The sequence below is a fragment of the Apium graveolens genome, chromosome 2 (assembly GCF_009905375.1).
Source record: "Apium graveolens cultivar Ventura chromosome 2, ASM990537v1, whole genome shotgun sequence".
Lineage (NCBI taxonomy): Eukaryota > Viridiplantae > Streptophyta > Magnoliopsida > Apiales > Apiaceae > Apium > Apium graveolens.
Window position 1 is genome coordinate 3535468 of NC_133648.1, and position 22467 is coordinate 3557934.

A 22467-nucleotide genomic window follows, 5' to 3' on the forward strand; every position below is an offset into this window, starting at 1 on the left:
GAGTGTAAAAGCTTTAGAGCCAGAACAAAGGCAGACGAGTATGATGAATTGTGAATTTAAGTTGTAAAAGTTGTCAAGATTCGTTCTAAGGACACGAATCCGGAATGACGGGATGTTTGAAATCAATGCTTATGTTGTGTTGGTTCATGAAATAATGATAAGAGAAAGGGAAATAAAAAGGGACTGAAGTGGAAAGGGATATAAAGGCAAAAGAGTTTGAGGTATGATAAGGGAGTCGGGTATGAGGAAACCCTAAAGACTCATAGCAATAGAAATAGAAAAGTATGTAATCGTCAGGATGATGATGATCCACCATGAGTTAAAATTGATGGTTGAAGGCATAAGAGATACATATATTGTACCCCCTTTAAGTTGGGAGGATTCGAGGAAACCTTGAGATAGTTCGAAGGATAAATATTGAGACACGGATAGACTGAGGAGACAAGAAAGTAAGAAATCAGGAAAAAAAAAAATTGGATGAAGGAAGTGACCTTCAATAATGTGAAATGTAAGACCGGTGGCTCGATACCCAGAAAGGGAGACGCCAGGTATGAGAGATATCCCAACATTGAGATGACTGTGGAGATAAACAACAAAAGTAAATAAGGAATTATTAAGAAGAGGTTCACGTTGAACATGACCAATATCTTCCAGAACATCCATGTTATCATTACCAAATCAGGAAAGAAAAGCGGATGACCATTGTTATCTTTTGGAGGCCATATGGATTGACCTCAATTTGAATAAGGATGTTATTATGAAGTTAGGTATAGACTATCGAGGTGGGAATGATTGAATAGGACACCCTTATCAGGGATATATGACTTGGGTTATCCATAGAAGGATGCAGGTACCTTTTAAAGGTGGAATTAAGGCTAGAACATCGGTAACTTAAAATGAATCCTAGGGGAATGCATAAAGGTTTGCATTTCACCCTTAATAGGGACGGTATGAGTTTTGACAGTATGATTTGGAAAGGGTTAAGGTAACAATAACCTTTAAGAATTAGTGGAGAAATTTTCAGAAATATATAGACAATGGTTCTAGTAATAGTAAATGGTATTTTGATATGCCCTGTATTTAGGGAACACAGGAGGAACGATTGAAGGATAACCTTAGAGGTTTCCAAGGAGAAAGGTAATATTCAAAATTCTCAGGAATAAAAATGTGGATAAAGGAAATATGACGTAATTATAATGATGCCAAGTGGGGCACGTGTTAAACCACGAGAAAGTATGGATCGAACCAGTAATGGTCGAAATTGTTCAGGGCAATTAGGACTTAAGATAAAAGATGTTCTAAGTATGATTGAGAGTCAGTCTTGACAGTGATTAGCCTCTAAAGACTGAGGCAATAACTTATGGAAAAATGGTGATATTTTTTTTTTTTTTTTTCCCATCTGATTTTAAGGAAAACATCTTCACTCAAGCAGTGATCGGAAATAAGGTAGAAAATTTATTTGGAGGTGGTTAAAATGACATTGACTGTAAGGAAATTTTACTATCAGGAAAGGCCAAAGAGGTGGCCGACACTTTAAAGGTAAGTGGATAATTATAGGCGCGTGTGCCAAAAGAAAACAGTGATGATGGTTAAAAATGTGAAGGTTGAATTATGGTTTGGATGATTGACATTCCTTCTGATGACTGTGCAATACCCAACCGTAATAGTAGTTGGTAAAGGTTTAATTCGTGTAATCGCCATGAACGGGCTATCTATCTTAGGAGGTCCTATCTTGGGATAAGCCAGGACCATGTTTCCAAAAGGACTAGACGAACCTTTGAGTAAGTCTTCTATTTAAGGCATATGATTTAGAATGGTATTAACCTGCTATCGTTGCTTTGAGCGAAACTCTTCTGCAATTTTATCTGCTTCATGTCATGTATGTATGTCAGAATCAGGAGTGTACTCCATGAATCAAGAATGGTGATTATGTTAACTCCTTAGAAGAATTAGATACGACATATATGGACTCTGTATGGTTAAATATTAAGATTTCATGGAAAGTGAATGATGACAGTAGTTCAGTTGTGGACCATAGTAAGGCAGCAATGATTCTGCGAGTAATGAGCTGGTTACAACCGTGAGAGTTGTATTGGAATGGGTGTTGAGATTGAGTACCACTAATCGGGTAGTGGTAGTGTATAAGTTATCATTGATAGACTAATTAAGTAGAGTATCTACCTATTGAATATTTATTCCCTCTTATGAAAAGAGAGTCGTATTACTATATGAGGAAGGTTGCGGTGCAAGCATAGAATTCTATTAACGATGATGTCTAGAATGAGATCCCAGATTCGATTTTCGATATCAAGGGAGTTTCAAAGGTGATTATGTATAAGCTCGAGGAAGAGTGTGGGTCCATAGAATGATGGACGGGATAGCGAAAATATTTAGGCACGTGAAATGCGATGCTATAATACTTGATGCGGATATAAATACATATATATTTTGTTCTTCTATGACAAACCTCTATAGTTCAGAGGTAGATTCCAAGCCAGATATTTTATGGCAATAAAATTTTTATGAATATACAATTCTCTTCAATTCGTTCTTTTCTCTTCTTTTCATTTCATGTAATCTGAGAAGGACAACCCTTCCAGAAGGGGAGGTATTGCCGAATGACTATCTATCTGTGTGATAGAAGCCTAGTAGGATACCATCTATTGTTTAATTGCTTGTCAAGTACTAAAGGCTGGCCACCTTCTGTACTAACTATGCAATAGGACAAGTGTTCGTGATCATAGTGATCTCTCAACAAATTCCTTTACTTCTATTTGATTGATCAAATTCCGGAAAATAGAAACAACTGAAAAAGGAGTAATAAAGTGGTGGTAGTATGCGGAATGGGAACACGTTCGTGATACTAAGGTTGACGTGGTTATTAAAAGGTTATAGAACGATAACGAGCAAAAGTATAACCAGTATAATATTAGGAACGGAAGGTGATAGCGATTACGAACTGGAAAAGAATGGGTATTGAGAAGCAAGAGCTCTAATGATTGGAAGCTATGATGAGAGTCTGTGTAATAGACTTGAAAGAATTTGGAATGATCACTTAATTCGGATTGAGTTATCTTACGACAATAGATCATATGTCATTATCGAGATGTCGCCTTATGAGATCCTTGAAGGAAGACAATGTCGATCTCCCTTATGTTAGGATGAAGTTGTAGAGCGCAAGATGCTCGGACCCGCAGTAGTCCAAAGGACCAAGGGTATGATAGATCTAATCAGAGGACGGCTGGTAGTAGCCCAAGATGGACATGATAAGTATGTTGATTTGACACGAAAGGACAAAGAGTATGAAATAGGGGACCTATAATGTTATAGGTATCCCTTGGAAAGGTTTGATGAGGTTCGGAAAGGAAGGAAAGCTAAGTCTACAATTTGTTGGACCCTTGGATATATTAAGACGTTTGGGAAGTTAGCATATGAGCTAGCCCCAACCCCGAACATGTAGCAGGTCGTAACGTGTTTCACGTATCAATGTTAAGGAAGTGAAATTCAGATGCCAGATAAATAGAGGCATATGAGCGCATAGATATGTAACCCGACGTAACCTATATGGAGCAACCAGGAAGGGTTATAGAGTGAAAAGGGAACAAGTGCTTTGGAGAAGGGTTATCAAACTATTCGGAGTTTGATGGAAGAACCACAATGTGGGAAAATTTACTTGAGAGTTAGAAAATGTAATGCTAAGAAAGTATCCCCATTTGTTTTCTATTTGATTCCGGGACGGAATCCTTTTAAGGAGGGGAGACTGTAATAACCCCAATTTTTGAGAAATTTTGAAACCCTTATGAATAGTGTTTTTGCTGAACGAGAAAACTTTTCATGCCACACTATGTAGGGGTTCTGATATGGATATTCTGAGATTTTATTAGTACTTTATATGGGATATAAGTGTATGTAAAGATCGTCAGAATCCAATTCCGAACACTTTGATTTTTCCCGGAAATCCACTAGATACGGAGAGAATTGAGTATAAGGTAACATGATTAAAAGGATTTAAATTCAAGGATTATAAGAGAGGATCATAAAAGGAATATAATGTATTGAGAAAGGTTAAGGGAACCCAAGTAATAAGATCCCGGGTATGATCCCTCAAACGATAAACGAGAACGAAAGTTAAGTGAACCGTATAACAGATCAGCGGTCATTAGCCAAGTAATTAAGAGCTAATCAAAGAGGTTAGTGATGATGATGTCACCACACCAACAAGAAGATGACAAGTGTGGGAAGATGACATAGGAGGATGACATAAGCATGACCAAAGGGAAGGTATTGTTGGTTGATTTCAAGCCACACAAATTTTACCATGGTTAAAAGGTAATTAACAAAACAAAAGGATATCAACCAAGCTTTTTATGCACAAAGATCAAGAAAACAAAGCAAGCTTCTCTCTTCCCCCCTTTTCATCTTCTTCATTTCGAATTTTTCACCAAAATGGTGAATTAGAAATTCAAAACACAAGCTATACTCCATGGAAAATTATAAGGTTTGTTTCTTTGGATCCTATATTTCATAACTAAGAAGAGCAAGTAGTTTGAGTGCTTGAATCAAAGGTTTTCTATCTCAAACAAATCATTTTAGTTTAGGGTGAATAGTAACTTTCAAGAACAAATTTGTGATTCTTGATTTTATTTGCAAGGTCAAGGTAGCTTAAGCATATATTAAGGCTTCCATGGACATTCCAAGGATCTTTCATGGATTAAAAGCTTCAAGGAAGGTATAATCTCTTAACCAAGATTTGTTATTGAATGTTAAGAGCATAATATGAGTAATATAGTTCATGAGAGGCTTGATGGTTGTGTATGTAGAGATTAGTTGGTTTTGGGTTGTTTTTGGAGTTGTAAATCTTGGTTGTTGATTAATGAACTTAAGTGTAGTTTAAATTCATGATAAAGAATAGTATAAATTGTTAATGTTGAGTTGTTGGGGCTGTTATGATAAAGTATGGATGGAGTTTTGATTGGGTTGTGAATTGGGATTGATTGGTGGTTGAATTGGTTGGTAAAATTTTGGGAAATCGCGTAAACATAGCCGTCGTAATGTCCGATTTTCTTTGGACTGTTTTTGTGCATAACATTAGGACCCGAGAACCCACTGCTAGATTATGACCACTGCCATGTTTAGATAGCTCATGTTACGAGCTTCGTTTTGATATGTAGTTCGTTTGATTCCGATGTACGGTTTAGGAAAAACGACCGTTTTAAGTAACGGCGTTTCGCGAACGAAATATTTCCCCTCGCCTTACTTTGAAACCTTGGTTAAAGACCTTAAAGGACTAATTGGAGTATGAAACAATTATGTAAGGTGGATTAGGTAGTTGGTAAGGTACTCGCGAAAGAATCTCCATAAAACCCTTAATGGTTAATTTATTAAAAATGGTGGAGCCGAGAGTACTCGAGCGACTTAAGTAAACCGTTAAGCGCGAAAGCGAACATTAGGACTCTAAATGGTTAAAGTCTAGTTTCTTAAGCGACCGGGGTTTAATTCCGACTTATGTTGTTGTTCATAGGTTATCGGACCCACTCTAAGCGTAAGTCTATCCGGGAGCACTCAGGCAAGTATTCTATCCGTTATACTGTTGTTGTGATGTATACGCTTGTATATGCATTATCTTGCGATAGATGCATGTTGGTTATTTAGCAAATTCTTGCGATATATTGTAGCATGTGATATGGTATATATGCATGCCTGTTTCATATTCTTGAAATATATATCTGTTGGTTCAGTTGATAATACGTATGCTAGAGGATAGCGGTATCTTGCATACACCCTTAGTATAGGGACCCAAAGGTGAAAATATTTTCTAAAACCGGGAGTCGAGGATCCCGAGTAGAGTTTATATGGATATGGATATATATATATATATATATTTATATATATATATGGTTATAGTTTTTCCAAACTATTAATCGAATAAGGTTTATTCGATAACTTTAAACTTTATTTTATTATCGAGTATTATTTCGAATATTATTCGAAGGCGTATGACTCCTTTATATTATTTAATGAATATTATTTTGAATATTCATTCGAGGACTTAAGACTCTTTTATATTATTTAATGAATATTATTTGAATATTCATTCGAGGGTTATGACTCAGTTTATTTTATTATTTCAATATGATTTGAATATTCATCGGAGGACTTATGACTCCTTTATTTTATTTAATGAATATTATTTATAATATTCATTCGAGGTATTATGACTCAGTTTATTTTATTTATTGAATATTAATTGAATATTCATTTGAGGATCTATGACTCCGATTATTTGCTGAAATATATTCTTTATTTTATTAAAGAATAAGGTGTTAATAATCAAACTTATTTTCGATTATTCAAATAAAGATAATACTTTCATATAAGTATATCTTTGGTTATTTAATACTCGTTTCAAGTATAAATTTTAATACTTCTACTTCAATTATTTTTATAAAGACTATTCTTCATGGGAATATTATTTAATTAATAATATTCAGATATTTTCTAATATTCTGGGGACTGATTTACTTCATTAAATCAGCCTTACTCCAAACACTCTTTAAAGTGTTTTCGAGTCTTCAAAATGGTTTTTAAAAGTCAGAGCGGATCCCAAAACTCATTTTTATATTTAAGATCTTCCTTTTTAAAGGGGATTTAAATACCCGCTCAAAAACCTGGGAAATCCGGCTCTGTGGTGTATTTTATATTCGCAACAAGGTTGCAGATTTGGTAAATGAATTGATTACTTGCCCAAAGTTCGGGAAGTAAGCCCCTCTCATTGAGTCGACATAAGCGACAGGCCGAGGTACGGTCTATTATTGTGTAAGTGGCTCAGTGGGAGTCCATCAAATGCATAGGTGGCTGAGTGGCAGTCCAGCATAGGTCTTAATTATGACCAGGGTGATGACCAGTGGGGAATTCGTCCATCTACTAGTAGAAAAGGTTACTTATTGGTATCTTTGCCTGATCAGCGAGATATCGGGTTTATGCCAAAATTCTTTTCCTTTCCAAAATTCATTGGATGTTTTAAACTCTGTTCATACTTTGCATAACAGAGGTTCCAGGAAATGTTTAAAGGGATATATATATGTGGATATATATATATATCGGGGCTAAATAAAGTATCTCATAACTTTTTCATTCAATAATATTTCAAAGATTGAATCTATTCAAGTCTTATCTTGTGGTCTCATCAGTGGGATGAACTTTTGAAATTGATTATAACTTGAACGGTGGTAGTTCAAGTAGTATTTGGGAATGATATAAGTGTAGCTAAGTATTTGGTAACTTCATCTTTTAAACTTATATCTAATTAATAATTGTCTTATGAATGACAAAGATTTTCAGAAAAACGTTGAGACAAGGTTAGATATATGAGATCACCTTGCAACGATATTTTTATACAGTTATACAATGGGACTTTGTGTATATTATGCATGGAAGAGGACTTCCATCATTTTGAAAAGTATATATGTATATATACTGAATATTTTGCGACTTCATCGCATTAAGATATCAAACTTGGTTCATTTCTTTTGACCAAGATTTTCATGAGTATTATGAGTAGACTCATATACTATTAATCATTATACATATTATTTTGGTGGGCTTGCTGCTCACCCTTGCTTTCTTCTTTCATCACACAACAACAGATAGAAAAGATGAACAGAACCAAGCTCCCGATTCGCAAGCGATTAGGAGACGTTCCGCAGTTTTCTAGAAGCATTGATGCCGCCGTAGCTGAGGTAGGAACTACCAATAGGCTAGGCTTTCAACTTTTGATGGACCAGATTTATTTATATTTATGAATTGTAATAATGTCAAAGAAATGTAAATTTATTCAGAAAACCTTTTAAGGTGTATTGGCAGATAATTGTGGAATAAAATGACTTGTGGTTATTTTTGGATGTTCATCTCTGAGACTATAACGTGTGGTGTGTGTGTTTATTATGGGGTCACAGTACAGAGTAGTTGAGTAATTATTAAGATTGGGTGTTATTAAGGGAAATGGAACTCGTGACGACCCGGATCCCCGACCCCGGATCTGGGGGTGTTACAGTGAAACTGCATCTATCTTGATTGATCATGTCAAGCAACTGGATAAATTGGTCAAGGACTCACTGAAGATAATAAGAAGTGATAATGGTACTGAGTTCAAGAATTTGATAATGGAAGAGTTCTGCAAAAACCATGGAATCAAGCAGGAATTTTCTGCTCCTGGAACTCCACAACAAAATGGAGTTGTTGAAAGAAAGAATAGAACTCTCATTGAAGCTGCACGTATAATGCTTGATGAAGCAAAGCTTCCAACCTATTTCTGGGCTGAAGCTGTGCAGACTGCTTGTTTTACTCAGAATGCAACACTCATTAACAAGCAAGGAAAGACACCATATGAGATGGTGAAGAAAAAAAAGCCAAATCTGAAGTATTTTCATATATTTGGATGTAAGTGTTTTGTTATTAAGACTCATCCTGAACAGCTATCCAAATTTGATCTAAAAGCTGATGAAGGAATCTTTGTTGGATATCCACTTTCCACAAAAGCCTTCAGAGTCTATAACTTGAGAACAAGAGTGGTCATGGAATCTATCAATATCTCTTTTGATGATAAGAAGATTACTGGACTTGAAGATTTTATTGATCATGATCAGCTGAGATTTGAAAATGAAGACTCAAATTCTGATACTGAAAATCCTGACAATCTAAATCCTGATACTGCAAACTCTGATGGATTAAACTCTGATGTTATTGAAACTGTGGTGACTACGCCAAAGGAAGATGCACCTATGCAGGGGGAGCATACTCAAGAAATAATCACATCTCAAGAAGCATCAGAACATACATCTGGCTCTTCAAGTTCTGATTCGTCAAGTTCTGATAAGCCAAGTTCCGATAGTTCTGAAAATCTAAATTTTGAAGAATCCAACTCAGAGAGCATAGTTTCAGGGGGAGCATCAGAAAATGTTAATGAAGACAGCATGGATCATGGGGGAGCATCCAGTTCTAGAGAAAATCTTCCATCTGCAAGGAAGTGGACTAAATCACATACACCTGATTTGATAGTTGGAAATCCTGATGCAGGTGTCAGAACTAGAACAGCTACTTCAAGTGAATGTCTTTACAATTCTTTTCTTTCTCATATTGAGCCAAAGAAAGTGGAAGAAACTCTTCAAGATGCTGATTGGGTGCAAGCAATGCAGGAAGAGTTAAATGAATTTGAAAGAAACAAAGTCTGGACCCTAGTGCCAAGACCAAAGAACAGATTTGTTGTTGGTACAAAATGGGTATTCAGAAACAAAATTGATAGTGATGGCATAATTACAAGGAATAAGGCAAGGATGGTTGCAAAAGGATATTCTCAATATGAGGGAATTGATTATGATGAAACATTTGCACCAGTTGCTAGATTGGAAGCCATAAGGATATTTTTGGCTTATGCTGCTCACAAAAAGTTTACTGTCTTTCAAGTGGATGTGAAAAGTGCTTTTCTCAATGGATAATTGGAGGAAGAAGTATATGTTGAACAACCTCCAGGCTTTGTAGATTCCAAATATCCAGATTATGTCTACAGGCTTGATAAAGCACTTTATGGACTTAAGCAAGCTCCAAGAGCATGGTATGAGACTTTAGCTCAGTTTCTTCTGGAAAGTAGATTTAACAGAGGAACAATAGACAAGATACTGTTCTACCTTAACCATGGAAAAGACTTACTTCTGGTCCAAATTTATGTTGATGATATCATTTTTGGTTCTACAAATGATAGACTTTGCAAGAAGTTTGCCAAACTGATGCAGTCAAGATATCAAATGAGTATGATGGGGGAACTTAGCTATTTTCTGGGCCTTCAAGTCAAGCAGAATGAAGAAGGCACTTTTATTTGTCAAACTAAGTACACCAGAAATTTGCTGAAGAAATTTGGAATGCAAGATTGTTCAAGTGCATCCACTTCCATTGCCACTGCAACAAAACTGGACAAGGATACTGGTAAATCAGTAGATATTACTGATTACAGAGGTATGATTGGCTCACTACTCTATCTAACTGCTAGTAGACTTGATATCATGTATGCTACCTGTCTTTGTGCAAGATTTCAAGCAGATCCAAGAGAACCTCACTTAACAGCTGTGAAAAGAATTTTCAAGTATCTTAAAGGAATAGATGATCTGGGATTGTGGTATCCCAGAGAATCAGATTTTAAACTGATAGGTTACTCAGATGCAGATTTTGCAGGTTGCAAAATTGACAGGAAAAGCACAAGTGGAAGCTGCCAATTTCTTGGAGGTAGATTGGTTTCTTGGTTTAGCAAGAAACAAAAGTCAATTTTCACATCCACTGCAGAAGCAGAGTACATTGCTGCAGGAAGCTGTTGTGCACATATTCTTTGGATGAAGAATCAGTTACTGGATTATGGGTTAACATATTTCAAAATCCCTATTTACTGTGATAATCAAAGTGCTATTGCTATGACAGATAATCCAGTTCAACACTCAATGACAAAGCACATCAGCATCAGGTACCACTTCATAAGGGAACATGTGGATGAAGGTACAGTGGAATTGCACTTTGTTCCAACAGATCAACAACTAGCAGATATCTTCACAAAACCACTGTGTGAAGCTACTTTTACAAGATTAGTAAATGAACTTGGAATGGTTTCAGGTTCTTTCTCTAAATCTGCTTAGTTTTGTTCTGATGCATCAGACTTTATGATCAGTATTTATAGAAATTACTCTCTTTGTGTATTCTGTGCTTAATTGAAAATTGCTTAAGTAATGACTGGTGTCTGATGTGACTTTCTAAACTCTGATAGTGATATGTCTGTTTAAGTAACTATTCTATCCTATGAGGACATATGTGCTAGATGCTGACCTAGTAGTCTTCAATACAATAGAGATCCCATGTTAGAAGTAATTATTTATGTGGAAATCTATTGACACAAGCAAATTCTGATATTGAGCTTAGTTGAGTTCACTTTGTCTATCTTATTACTAAGTCACAAACTAGAATAATGCTTCTCATCTGTTAAGTTCTGATGCTAGTACATCTGTTGAATGTACTAAGTGCTGATAAACCTCACTTATCAAAAGAAAAAGAAAAAGAATCAAGGAATTAAAATCAGGTACTCCTTTGAGATCTAGAGTAAAAATGTGGAAGGGACGATCCAAGTGCATTGCTGGTATTAAGTAATATGCATCAGAAAAGCAAAATATTTTCTTGGTGACTTTTCATACTCTATGATTAGTGGAGAAATACTCTGATAATAGCATAAATTCTGATAAGCAGTCGTAACTCACTTACACTGAGAAGCCACTGTAAAATGGAATTTAATAAGATGCACAAAATTAGCACAAAACAGTTGAGGTGGAATCAAGCATGAACTCATTCAATAGTAGGCTTCAGAATAATGACAAATTTTTAGTAAAGTTTTAGTTATGCCTTATTTCTAAGATGTACTGAAGAGAATCAGACTTTACTCTTTGTCTGATATTTAGCTTAATGCACACACTAAACACTTCATATGAATGATGAAAATTACTGTGGTGATCTATGTTATTTTAGATGAACACTTTATGTGTCACATTGCATACATTTTGAGGACAAGTTCTGTTGAACGTTTTGATGATTAAGTTCTGAAGAATCTATATCAGAATTTGTGTGAAGACTTTTAAAGATAGGCATTCATTTTTCGAGTTAAGAAATCATGTTCTGATAACTGTTAAGTTCTGATATAAGTCTAACTTCTGATATTAAATTCTGATCCTTTACTTGACTCATTTGTGGATAAAATCTAAAAACAGTCTCATTTTAAATCAGAATATGTTGGGACGAAATATTAACAGTCAATATAATTAGGGATAGTGGTACACGTATATACACAGTAATTCTTACTTGTTTCTTGTGCGCATTAAACCCTGTTTTACCTTTCCAATGACTGTTTTTCGTCTTCCCAGTCTAGGGAGACGAGGTAGAATTAATTCAACTTGTCAGCATTAAATTTCCTTGTGTCTCCTGGCATTCTCTTGCCTATATAAACAAACACTTCACAACAGCCTACACATCAATTCTTTTCTCACAAACTCACCTTCATTTTCTTCATACCAACAAAACCATGGTCAACTACAACATGTTTTTGAACTATGAAACATTCAACATGGAGCTGAGCTGTGAAGCCTGGCAGCAGGAATGGCACGTCACTGCCATTCCTGATGAGATTTGGGACTCGGTTCCCCAGGAGGTTCTCACCCACCTCCTGTTCTTTTACATGGACTACCATCGCCATCTGGAGCGATTGGAGGAAGAAAGGCTGGAAGCTCTCCGCCAGCAAGAGCGAATCATCAGACTCGCTATTCTTTTTGTAGAGAGTCAGAAGAAGAAATAAATTATTTTCTTCTTCCTGTTTTTCTTCATCGTCAGCCTTGCCCTGCTTCTTGAGCTAGGACAAAGGCTGTTGATGTTAGGTTTAGAAGCTTAGGACAATCTTGTAAAGTTCTGATATAATTTAAATTTCATGAATATATTTTCTTAATATATTAATGGAATTTCTACTTTTTGCAAGTTTTCATCTCTGAGATGTTTGTAATTTAAATGCACTGATAAATCCTGATATATCCATATTATGATGACCATTTTAATTTTAACTTAAATTAAGTTCTGATCTTACAATATCAGTACTTATTTACTTGATTTAATTTTGGTCATACTCATACTTGAATTTCTTCTCAGAATATTGGTGTTGCAGTGAAAAATAATTGAATAAGTGGGAACAGTTTCAATTTTGAATTAAAACTGATTTACCTCGATTAATGGAATTACTGGGTAAGTGGAACAGTTTTTCCTTGAAAAACTGCAAGTGGGTAAGTAATGATTACTGTTTTCCCGTGCCCATTAACTATTTCTTATTACTGCATGTCTGACAGGTGTCCAACGGTTATATTTTTTTCCAAGTATAAGTAAGACATAGAGAAGATTTTCCAATCTTTTATTTACTTTTACACTTTATCTCTCTTTCTTTGCTTTTACTCTCTTTCATCTCCTGATGTTGGTTTTTCATACAGACATTTTCTCAAACACCTAACAGGCAACTCTTAATTTTCGATATTTCTCATGGCACCTAAGGATTTGATCATTGATGGAGCTAAGTTCGTTCCAAATAACTATGCTGCAATTCTCGATCATGCTGAAGCTCCGTCTGAGTTGCATTTTGTGCAAGATCTTCTTGCACACAGTGAAATTGGGTATACATTGACCCATCCTTCAGTCTTTTCAAGCCAACAAGTTCTGACGTTTTGGCGGACTGGGCACTTTGATAATGGTGGTACACATGGTACTCCCAGTATTGTTTTCGAAGTGGATGATTCTACACATGTGGTAACTCCTGGTATAATTCGCAAGGCCCTACATTTATCAGAAGGATGTACTTTTTCAACCCCGGAGAAATCAGCTCTTCAAGAGTTAATGGCCAGTTTGGGGTATGAGCAGAGTTTGGCTAAGCTTGGGCAGTTGAAACGGGCTCATATCAGAAAGGAATGGAGCTTCTTCTTCGACTACATCACTAAAGCTTTTGGGAATAAGTGTTCCAACTTTGATGCCATTCCTATGATAGTCAGCACATCGGGTATGCTATCATTAACCAAACTCATTTTGATTTTACAAGTGCTGTGATAGGTTTCATAGGGGATAGGATAACAGAAGATAGAAATGTATTTTATTTTTCTAGATTCTGTCAGCTTATATATAACTTTTGCTGTACTAATCCCCCTCAACTAGCCAGTACCTTAACTCCACCATTAAAAATTGCAAAACGAGCCTTTAATGACCTGGTAAATGCTGACACTAAGAAAAAGGTGGTTAGACCTTTACAGATTCCTCAGTCTGTAAAACAGATCTTGGTAAATGCTGATCCTCAAACCTATAGATCTGTTTATCCTGATGTCCAACCTACCACCACCTCCCAAACACCACAGCAACCATCAGAACATACCACTCATCCATCTATACCTCAACCATCCCTCAGAACATATCTCAAATCATATTTCTCAACTTCACAGACAGCTCAACCTTCATCCTCGGCACCTACTGTGAAGCCTTCATCTTCCAAGCCTAAGAGGACAAAGGCTGTTCCTCATACACCTCAGAAGAGAAGGAGGATTATTTTGAGAGATGAGTCTGATAGTGAGGAACAGGTTTCTACATCAGAACTTGTTGTCAAAGAAGCTGAGAAAGTTCATTCTCAGAAGGATTCTGGAATTGGGGGATCTAAGCTTCTCAAAAGGCTTAGAAGAATGACTTCTGCTGAACCTCTCAAGGAATCTCCACCTTCCAAGAGATACAAGAAACAGAGAGCTAAAAGGTCAGTTTCAGATGATGAGGAAACAACAGCTAAGGAAGGAGATCAGGAATCTCTGATCTCACAAGAACCAGAATCTGCTGAAGCCACTGTTTCTCCATTGACTCCAACTCAGAAAGCTGCTACTGAAATGGCAAACACACCATCTGTGTCTCCTATTTAAAAGACTGTATCTCCTGTTGATCCAGGCACAAGTGCTGAAATTGATATTCGGAACCTGGTTGTGCCTGAGGTACTTTACTTAGAAGCTCCAACAACAAATAATCCATCAACAACACCTGTTACTGATGCTACTCAAACTCCAGAATTATCTACTACACCTTCTCTGCATCTAGATGACGATGATCAGAATATAGGTGAGCATCAGAATATGGCTGTTGATCAGAACTTGGAACCAGATCAGCACTTAAAAGATGATGCTGAAGCCTGATTCTGTAAGCTCTGATGTTGCAAATGCTGATGATACTGGTGATGCTACTCCAAATGCAGATGCTGATGAAGCAGGTCCTTCAGGACATGTACCTCAACAAACTGTTCTTAAATCTGAATTAGTTAAGAAGTTTGTTACAAGAGAAGCACCAGTGCCTTGGAGTGAAACTCTTGCAGGACAAGAGTGGACTAAGGAATGGAACTCAGTTACCTGTGTTCCATCTGCAAAGAATCTTGCTGAGCACTTGACAAAAGCTGATGAGATGTTAATTACTGATGATTTCAAAACACAGCTTCGAGTCACTGCATTTGGTACTAAACATCTACAAAGTCTCCATTCAACTACTCATGCAGAGTTACATAAAATTCAGGAAGAATTAATCAAGCAAGACCAAGTTAAGAAACTTGACAAGAAAAAGTTCTTCCAACCTACCTTTGACAGAGTTGCTTATATTGAGAAGACCCAAGAGAAACAACAATCTCAGATTGATGATATTTTAATAAATCAGGCTTCTCAACAATCTCAACTTGATGAAATCCAAGCCTCAGTGGATTTGCTTGGCTCTCTTCTCTTACCTGCTGATGCCAAAAAGGGGGAGAAAGTAATTAAGTCCAAATGCAAAACTAATAAGACACTGAAGGGGAAGGATGATGAAAAAGATGATCAGGGAAACTCTGGAATGGGTGGAGGTCATAGTCAAGGTAGATGTTTCTCATCAAGAAAATCTGAAATCACAAGTCACAGGACAAATTCTGATGCTGAAAAAAGAATTACTTCTGCTACTGGTAAAAGGATAAGTTCTGATGAACATTTAGATCTTCATAAAGAAATGTCAAGACAGTTATTTCTTCAGGAAAATCCATGAATGGACTTGGAGAAGCTAATGGAAGAAGAAGCCAGACTTAAATCAGAAAAAGTCAAATCTAAATCTGAAGCTTCTGGTAAAAAGACATTTCCAAAACTCAAAGGCATTGTGATAAAAGAAAGGACAAATCCTGAAGCAACCATGGCTAAATCACAACTGCAGATAGATCCAAGGTCCAAGGGCAAAGAGAAAGTTGGTGAACCTATCAAGGTTTATGTGCCTCCTGTGAATGAAGAAATTACTGATGAAGATGCTGATCTTGCTCTGACGTCAAGAAAAGTTTTTAAGACAACCTCTGACATGGCTCAAGTTGTTCAGAGTCAAGAAATAGTTAGTTCTGATAAATCAAAGACACTCCTACCAGGATTCACTAAATCCAAACAGACTCAACCTTTGAAGACTGCTGCAATTGGTTTTGAAGCAAGAGTGATTACTGGAAAGGAAGTAAGAGATAAAACTGGATTGGGGAGTGCTGATGAAAGAAGAATATAGAACACTACCAATGATCCAACTTCCTTAAGTGAACCAGGTATTAGAGCAACTCCTGAGAGATTGAATCAATCGGAATCTGTACAAATGGTTTACCATACCTACTTAAAAGAACACATCTTGTTGTACTTCATGACAGATGGTAGGGTTTATCATATAAGGGAAAATGCCATTCCACTGAAGTATTTTGAAGAACTGAAGCATGTATTATTCTTACTTCAAGTGAATGATAAAATAACAGAAAGTGCTGTAAACTTTTTGAAGAGTCAAATTCAAAAATAGAAAAAGCTTTATTCTGTTAAGTCTGACAGCACATATCTTCCAAAGTACAGAGATCACAAGGGTGATATAGTTGAGATGAAGCCCAATACTGCCAAGATTATAACTACCTTTCTGGGTTACAGGGCTATGGAATTCAATCTTGAGTCTGATAAGGCATATTTGATCAGATTGGATCAGGACAAAAAGAAAGCTAAGATTAATGATCTCAGGGCTGCAATCTTTCAAACTGGTGAAGATTCTGTAGAACTTAAAGATGTTAAAAGGAGGATGGTTGATGAACTCAGATATGCTGAGAGATGTTTGTTGAAGAACTATCTCAGAACAACTCCTGACATCAGAGAGATCAGAAGATGAAGCCAAGTCGAGACCTACAACTGCTTAAATTCTGATATGAATACAGACTGAAGTTGTTATCAGAAGTTAAAGATTGGTAAAGCTTTAAGGACTGTAAGTTGTAGTTATCTAGTCAAATTCTCATGCATTTGTACTTAATGTTTTTGACATCATCAAATATCTGTTAAACTTGTATATTATGCTAATTTACAAGTTGGGGGAGATTGTTAGATATATTTGATAATGTCATGGCTAATGTGATTTATGTTTAGTTTTCAGATCTTACTTAAACAGGATAAATCAGTACTTACTGGAAGTCAGGACTTAAGGATATCAATACTTATATTATCAGGAGATAATCATCAGAAGATGGATATCAGAACTTAAGTACTGAAGGACGTTCAGATAAGGAATGCAGCTGGTTAAAGGAAAGAAGATCGAGACAAACATAAGAAGAGATATGCATGAAGATGGAATTCTATGAAGAATAGAATACTTGGAAGAAAAGATATCTGATTGATATATTTTAGGAAGCAGAATTATATTCCATATCAATTAGCGATTATCTTGTAACTGTGTAGTATATAAACACAGACATAGGGTTTACACTATAAGTGTTATCACAATCGAGAAGATTATTCATTGTAACCCTAGCAGCTCTCGTGATATTTGTTCATCACTGAGAGAGAATAGTTCCATACTGTAACAGAGTTTATTGTTTCAATAAAGTTTGTTTTCTGTTACTTGAGTTATTAAAGTTCGATTTGATTGTAATATACGTTGTATTCACCCCCTCTACAGTGTGTGTGTGACCTAACAATACTCAATCAAAGCAACATCCTCAGCACCACTACAAATTAATTAGATAGTTGACTTAATGTTCTGAATATTTCAGTAGACAATCATACCAAATTAAGCTAGAATCAAATATTTTAATGATGCAAGTAAAATAATACATATTTTATTGCCAAGTGAGAATATCTGCTCGATGCTATACGTGCAAAATGCTAGTTAATTTCAATGCAAAAAACTACCAGCAGATCAGGAATTTCACGACTTCTAATGACCAGAACTACCAGGCAAGAAGTCTGGGATGTACATATATTTTAGCCCTTAAAATATATTATGATGTACATTTTCACCCTCAACGTATGCGAAATGTACCTTTTAACCCATAACAGTACAATTCATAGGGTAAATTATATTTTTTGCCCCTGTATACCGTTAACAGTAAAAAGGGTTGAAGGGCACGAAACCTCATAGTGTGAAGGTTAAAAGGTACGAGTTTAATCATTTAGGGCTGATGGATATAATGCTATATACTTTAAGGAACAAAAGTTCATTAAGCCTAGTTTTTAACTGACGCTGATTTCATTTGTTTTCTAGATTATTAAGACATTGGCCCACTTAGAGACATAAGTCTGAATAGCCCACTTAAATGAGACTACAAATATACTTGTAGAGACACATGCTTAACAATGGCGCCGGAACTTGCTCTTCTTTAGAACACAAAAATCAGCAACAATTCAAAATTATATATCAAGTTTTAAAATTATAGATCGAACTCCAAAAATCACAGACCGACTCTAGTTCTTCGTATTTTCATAAACAACAAAGAATATCAAATGAAATCCACAAATCGAGGCTCAACTTGTAGACCAAGCCCGAATAATCACATACCGAAGCTTAAAATCGCGGATTGAGCTCCAAATCACCGCAAAATCAGATCTCACCACTCATGCTCGAATTTAAAAGGTCTCTTTTAAAATTATAACTGAAATATTGATTAGATAATCTTGTTTTAATATTGATTGATTGTAAAAATGTTTTAATCTTGTTTTAATATTGATTGATTAGGCTATTAATGCGGCACTAATCAAGTAACTTCGTCTATTATAAGCTATATATAAATAGCATTGTGATGAACACAATTATAAACTTTAACCAATATTAAATTCCTCTCCCTCTATTATTAAAAATAACATGGGATCAAAAGTTATAATGGTATTAAGGAACTGTGAGTATATTTGCATAGTCATGACTTCTCGAATGACAGGTTCAAGTGTGTGGAGAGTTGAATCTAGGAGAGAGATGTAATCTCTTGGAAACAATCCAACACTAAATCAAATCAAGAGTTTCAATGAAAGGTCAACTAAGTCTTCCGAGAAACAACATGAAAGATAGTCAATAGGATCCAATAATAAGTGGCACCGAATTTGAGCGTGTCATAATGATGAGAAAGAAAGAATGACACAAGTGGCCATGAAAGAATTTTTACTGTAAATTTATCGGTGGAAGTTTCATCGTGAAGAGAAATGCTCCAAAATTATCATTGTTCAATGTTAGCGAAAAGTATAAAAAAATTAAAATTTTGATGAGAAGTGCATCAAATTTTTTTTGGAGAGAAGTGCATCATGTTTGTGGAGAGAAGTGCACCGTCTCTTTTAGTTGATGATAGAAAGTATATCATGATTTTTAATTCTAAATAAGTTTTATAATTTTGAATCAAGAGGGATTGTTGAGATTATGATTCAATTTTGTAACTGAAATATTGATTAGATAATCTTGTTTTAATGTTGATTTTTTGTAGAAATCTATACTATACTATAATAACCAAAATAAGGTATAATTTGGTATGTCTTTTTTGGTTGGTTTGGTTATCTCCATTTATGACCGTCGGATCTTTTTAATCAAATGACCAGGGCCGTTAGATTTAAATACTAAAAGAATGTATACTACTCAAATTTTCAGGTTCGAACCCCTCCAATAACAAATATTTATATTATTATTTATACACTACTAAAACTCTCAGGTTCGAACCCCACCAGCAGCAAATATTTATATTATTATTTATACACTACCCAATATTCTAGTTCGAGTCCCGCCAACAACAAATATTTATATTATTATTTATAAATACACTAATAAGATAATTATCCAAAAAAATTATTATAATTTTAAATATTATAAAAATATTAATAAAGACCGTGCATCGCACGGGTTGTAAGGCTAGTATTTGTAATTGATTAACTATTTATAAGACATCAATCAAGTAAATTTGTCAATTATAATTTTTACTTTAGTGCCGCACAAATAACCTAAGTTTGTCAATTATAAGCTATTTGATTATAGAAAAAAGGACAATACAAATCCTCGTGTTTAAAGGATGAAGCGAGAGACTTTAAAACGGAAAGACATCAACAACATATACAGGACACAAAAAATACCTGATAATGGTTGTGCGGTATGTGTCCGGAATATTACGATTCAAAATGTAAATACTTTTACCTGTATAAATGTAAGTTATTAGGTGTTTGGTATGTAATCATGTATAAATTTAAAATCCCCAAATTAGTATCCAAAATATTTCTCAAATATCACGTGTTAGTGATTTCATTGGGTATAAATTAATTAATAATAGTAGACCCCAAGTATTCACATAACTTCAACCAATAAAAATATCATAAATTGTGAGGTCATCAATTTGGAACCATTTTTCTGTATCAATTTATAGCACTACTCTATAATCATTTAAATCAGAACGAGAAGTTAATTAGGACATGAATTTTTTTTTTTTTTTTTTTTTTTTGACTAATTTTGGCTTATAGCCTTACAAATGAGTATCTGTTCTCAACAATTAGGACATGAATTTATTTTATCAAATTACAAACAAAAATATGTGTACGGGATGGACAATTTTGGACAGAGTAAGGAGAAAGTTACTTTAAGAATAACAAAACAAAAAACCCAGTCTATCACATCACGTATAGCGTTTCCTTTAAAACTAGTTGGAAAATGAAAAAAAAACGATGAACTTAAATTAGCATGCATATTATAGATTGGTTTAACCGAAGTAAGAGATATTATCAGTAGAAAGAGTGCTATAGTTGGTAGCGGTGGATGTGGCTGGAGTATACATGGAATTAGACGAGGAAGAAGTAGTTGTAGGAGCTGCAGGCGCTGGCTGCGAGATAGGTAACGGCAATGGTGCAGCTGTGTTTATGACAGATATTGCAGCTGCTCCTAGAGAAACCAAGTCACCAACATGATGATGAGTAGGTACTACCGATAATGCAGTAGTAGTGTTAGTTTTTCTAGTGTAGTATTTGTTGTATCTTTGGATTTCATCCCTTACGGCGCCGAGTTCAACTTGCAAGGACTGAATTTGTTGCTGTAGAGCTGAAATTGCACCCATGCAACCATAAACTGGATCTCTTAACCTAACATTAGCCTCATAAACCAAACTGTTTGCAGCATCAGCTCTTTGACTCTCCGGCACTTCCTGAAACACACACATCGTTATTGTTTATGGCCGGATCGGATCAATTGCAATCATAATTGTGACATATTATAGGATCGATAATCCTAAAAAAATGTGAAAATATATAACAACTATAGATATATAGGAGAACGAGAATTATAACCTTAGTCGACATGTTCATTACAAAAAATTAGGCCATTTGTGACAAAATTTTTACGCTAAATCAGTTGAATATTGTTTTCAACTTAATAATTTTGGGCGTTATATACATGTTGCAATTAATAAAACTGTAAAAAATTGAAACGACATACCAGAAGCAACTTAGAAACATTACTTGCCCCAAAGACTTTGTGAACAGAAGCAAACTTTTGGGGTTCATGCGGGGAGAAATAGGGAGAAAAAGGACATTCTTGAGCACACCTTCTTCTCAGAAGCTTACAAGCGGCACAAGGTGTAATTGTGTTTAGGCTTCCTGAATTTCGCAACGTCAGATGTCTCCTTCCCATATATATATATATATTATTTGGGGAACAGCTAGCAATGATTATACATAGACTGTCAAATTTCTTGACTATCTTATGCGAACTCGATGTACATTCAAGTCTAGCACCACAATCTACTAAATGGTAATGGTAGATGATATCGGAGAGTGTGTGCAGGTGAGATGCAGAGATGTGACCTCGGGGTACGTTAAAAATGGAATACGTTAGGGCTACTTCTTTTTGCAGGACATGAATATACCAATGGCGGTGCGCTGGAGCAAGTGAAAATTTAATTCATGCTCACGTGCATGTCCCCTTCTTTTGTGGGTGTTGACTTTCTTCAGCAACACATCTATATTATTACTGGATTTGATCAATCGCTCCCCATGCATGTGGTCTAATCTTTATATTATGCCTTTGACGACGCAGCGATCATACAAGAACGATTATGGGAGGGGCAATAATCGATAACGCCAAATTAATGCCTGCGTTTAGAGCAGTTAACATGTTGAGTTGACTGCCAAACTGTACTACTAGACCGTTTATTATTACTATGAATTTTCTATGTCAAAACTAAAACTATGAATTTGTTTACGAGGGTTTTCAGCGGTGCTTATTCCCGACCTTAACGTACGTTAGGATTTCACTCTAATTTATAGTAAGCCCCAATAATTATCCTTACTATTGTTTTGGTTATATGTACATGATTGTATTTTTTGATTTTATTACGTTATATTGTACAAATTACACGATTCTTAATATTTATATTAATTCAATTTAATTTGTTGTGGATTGTTGTGGCAGTACTTATAAGAAAATTATTATTATTCTTGACTTTGTAAGAAATAAATGAATTTATTATTTTTATTTAATAATAATTTATACACTTATATTAATAGGGTATTATTATTATTATTATTCTTATTATTATTCTTATTATTCTTATTATTATTATTATTATTCTTATTATTATTATTATTATTA

The 22467-nt window shown here is 35.2% G+C and overlaps 1 protein-coding gene across 1 annotated transcript; it reads right to left on the bottom strand.

Annotated features, from left to right (window-relative positions):
• Positions 1-20492: 20492 nt before the first annotated feature.
• Positions 20493-21583, bottom strand: LOC141705589 (LOB domain-containing protein 15-like). Its single transcript, XM_074508491.1, has 2 exons — positions 21313-21583; positions 20493-21022 (listed from the first exon to the last, which is right to left on the bottom strand). The coding sequence occupies exons 1-2, from the start codon at positions 21505-21507 to the stop codon at positions 20585-20587; spliced, it is 633 nt and encodes a 210-aa protein (XP_074364592.1). The 5' UTR covers positions 21508-21583; the 3' UTR covers positions 20493-20584.
• Positions 21584-22467: the final 884 nt, after the last annotated feature.

Excerpts from the sequence above, each read along its gene's own strand:
- LOC141705589 (XM_074508491.1), bottom strand. The coding sequence starts at position 21,507 with ATGGGAAGGAGACATCTGACGTTGCGAAATTCAGGAAGCCTAAACACA. Across the intron at positions 21,023-21,312 it reads ATGTTTCTAAGTTGCTTCTG|GAAGTGCCGGAGAGTCAAAG; the intron begins GTATGTCGTTTC and ends TGTGTGTTTCAG.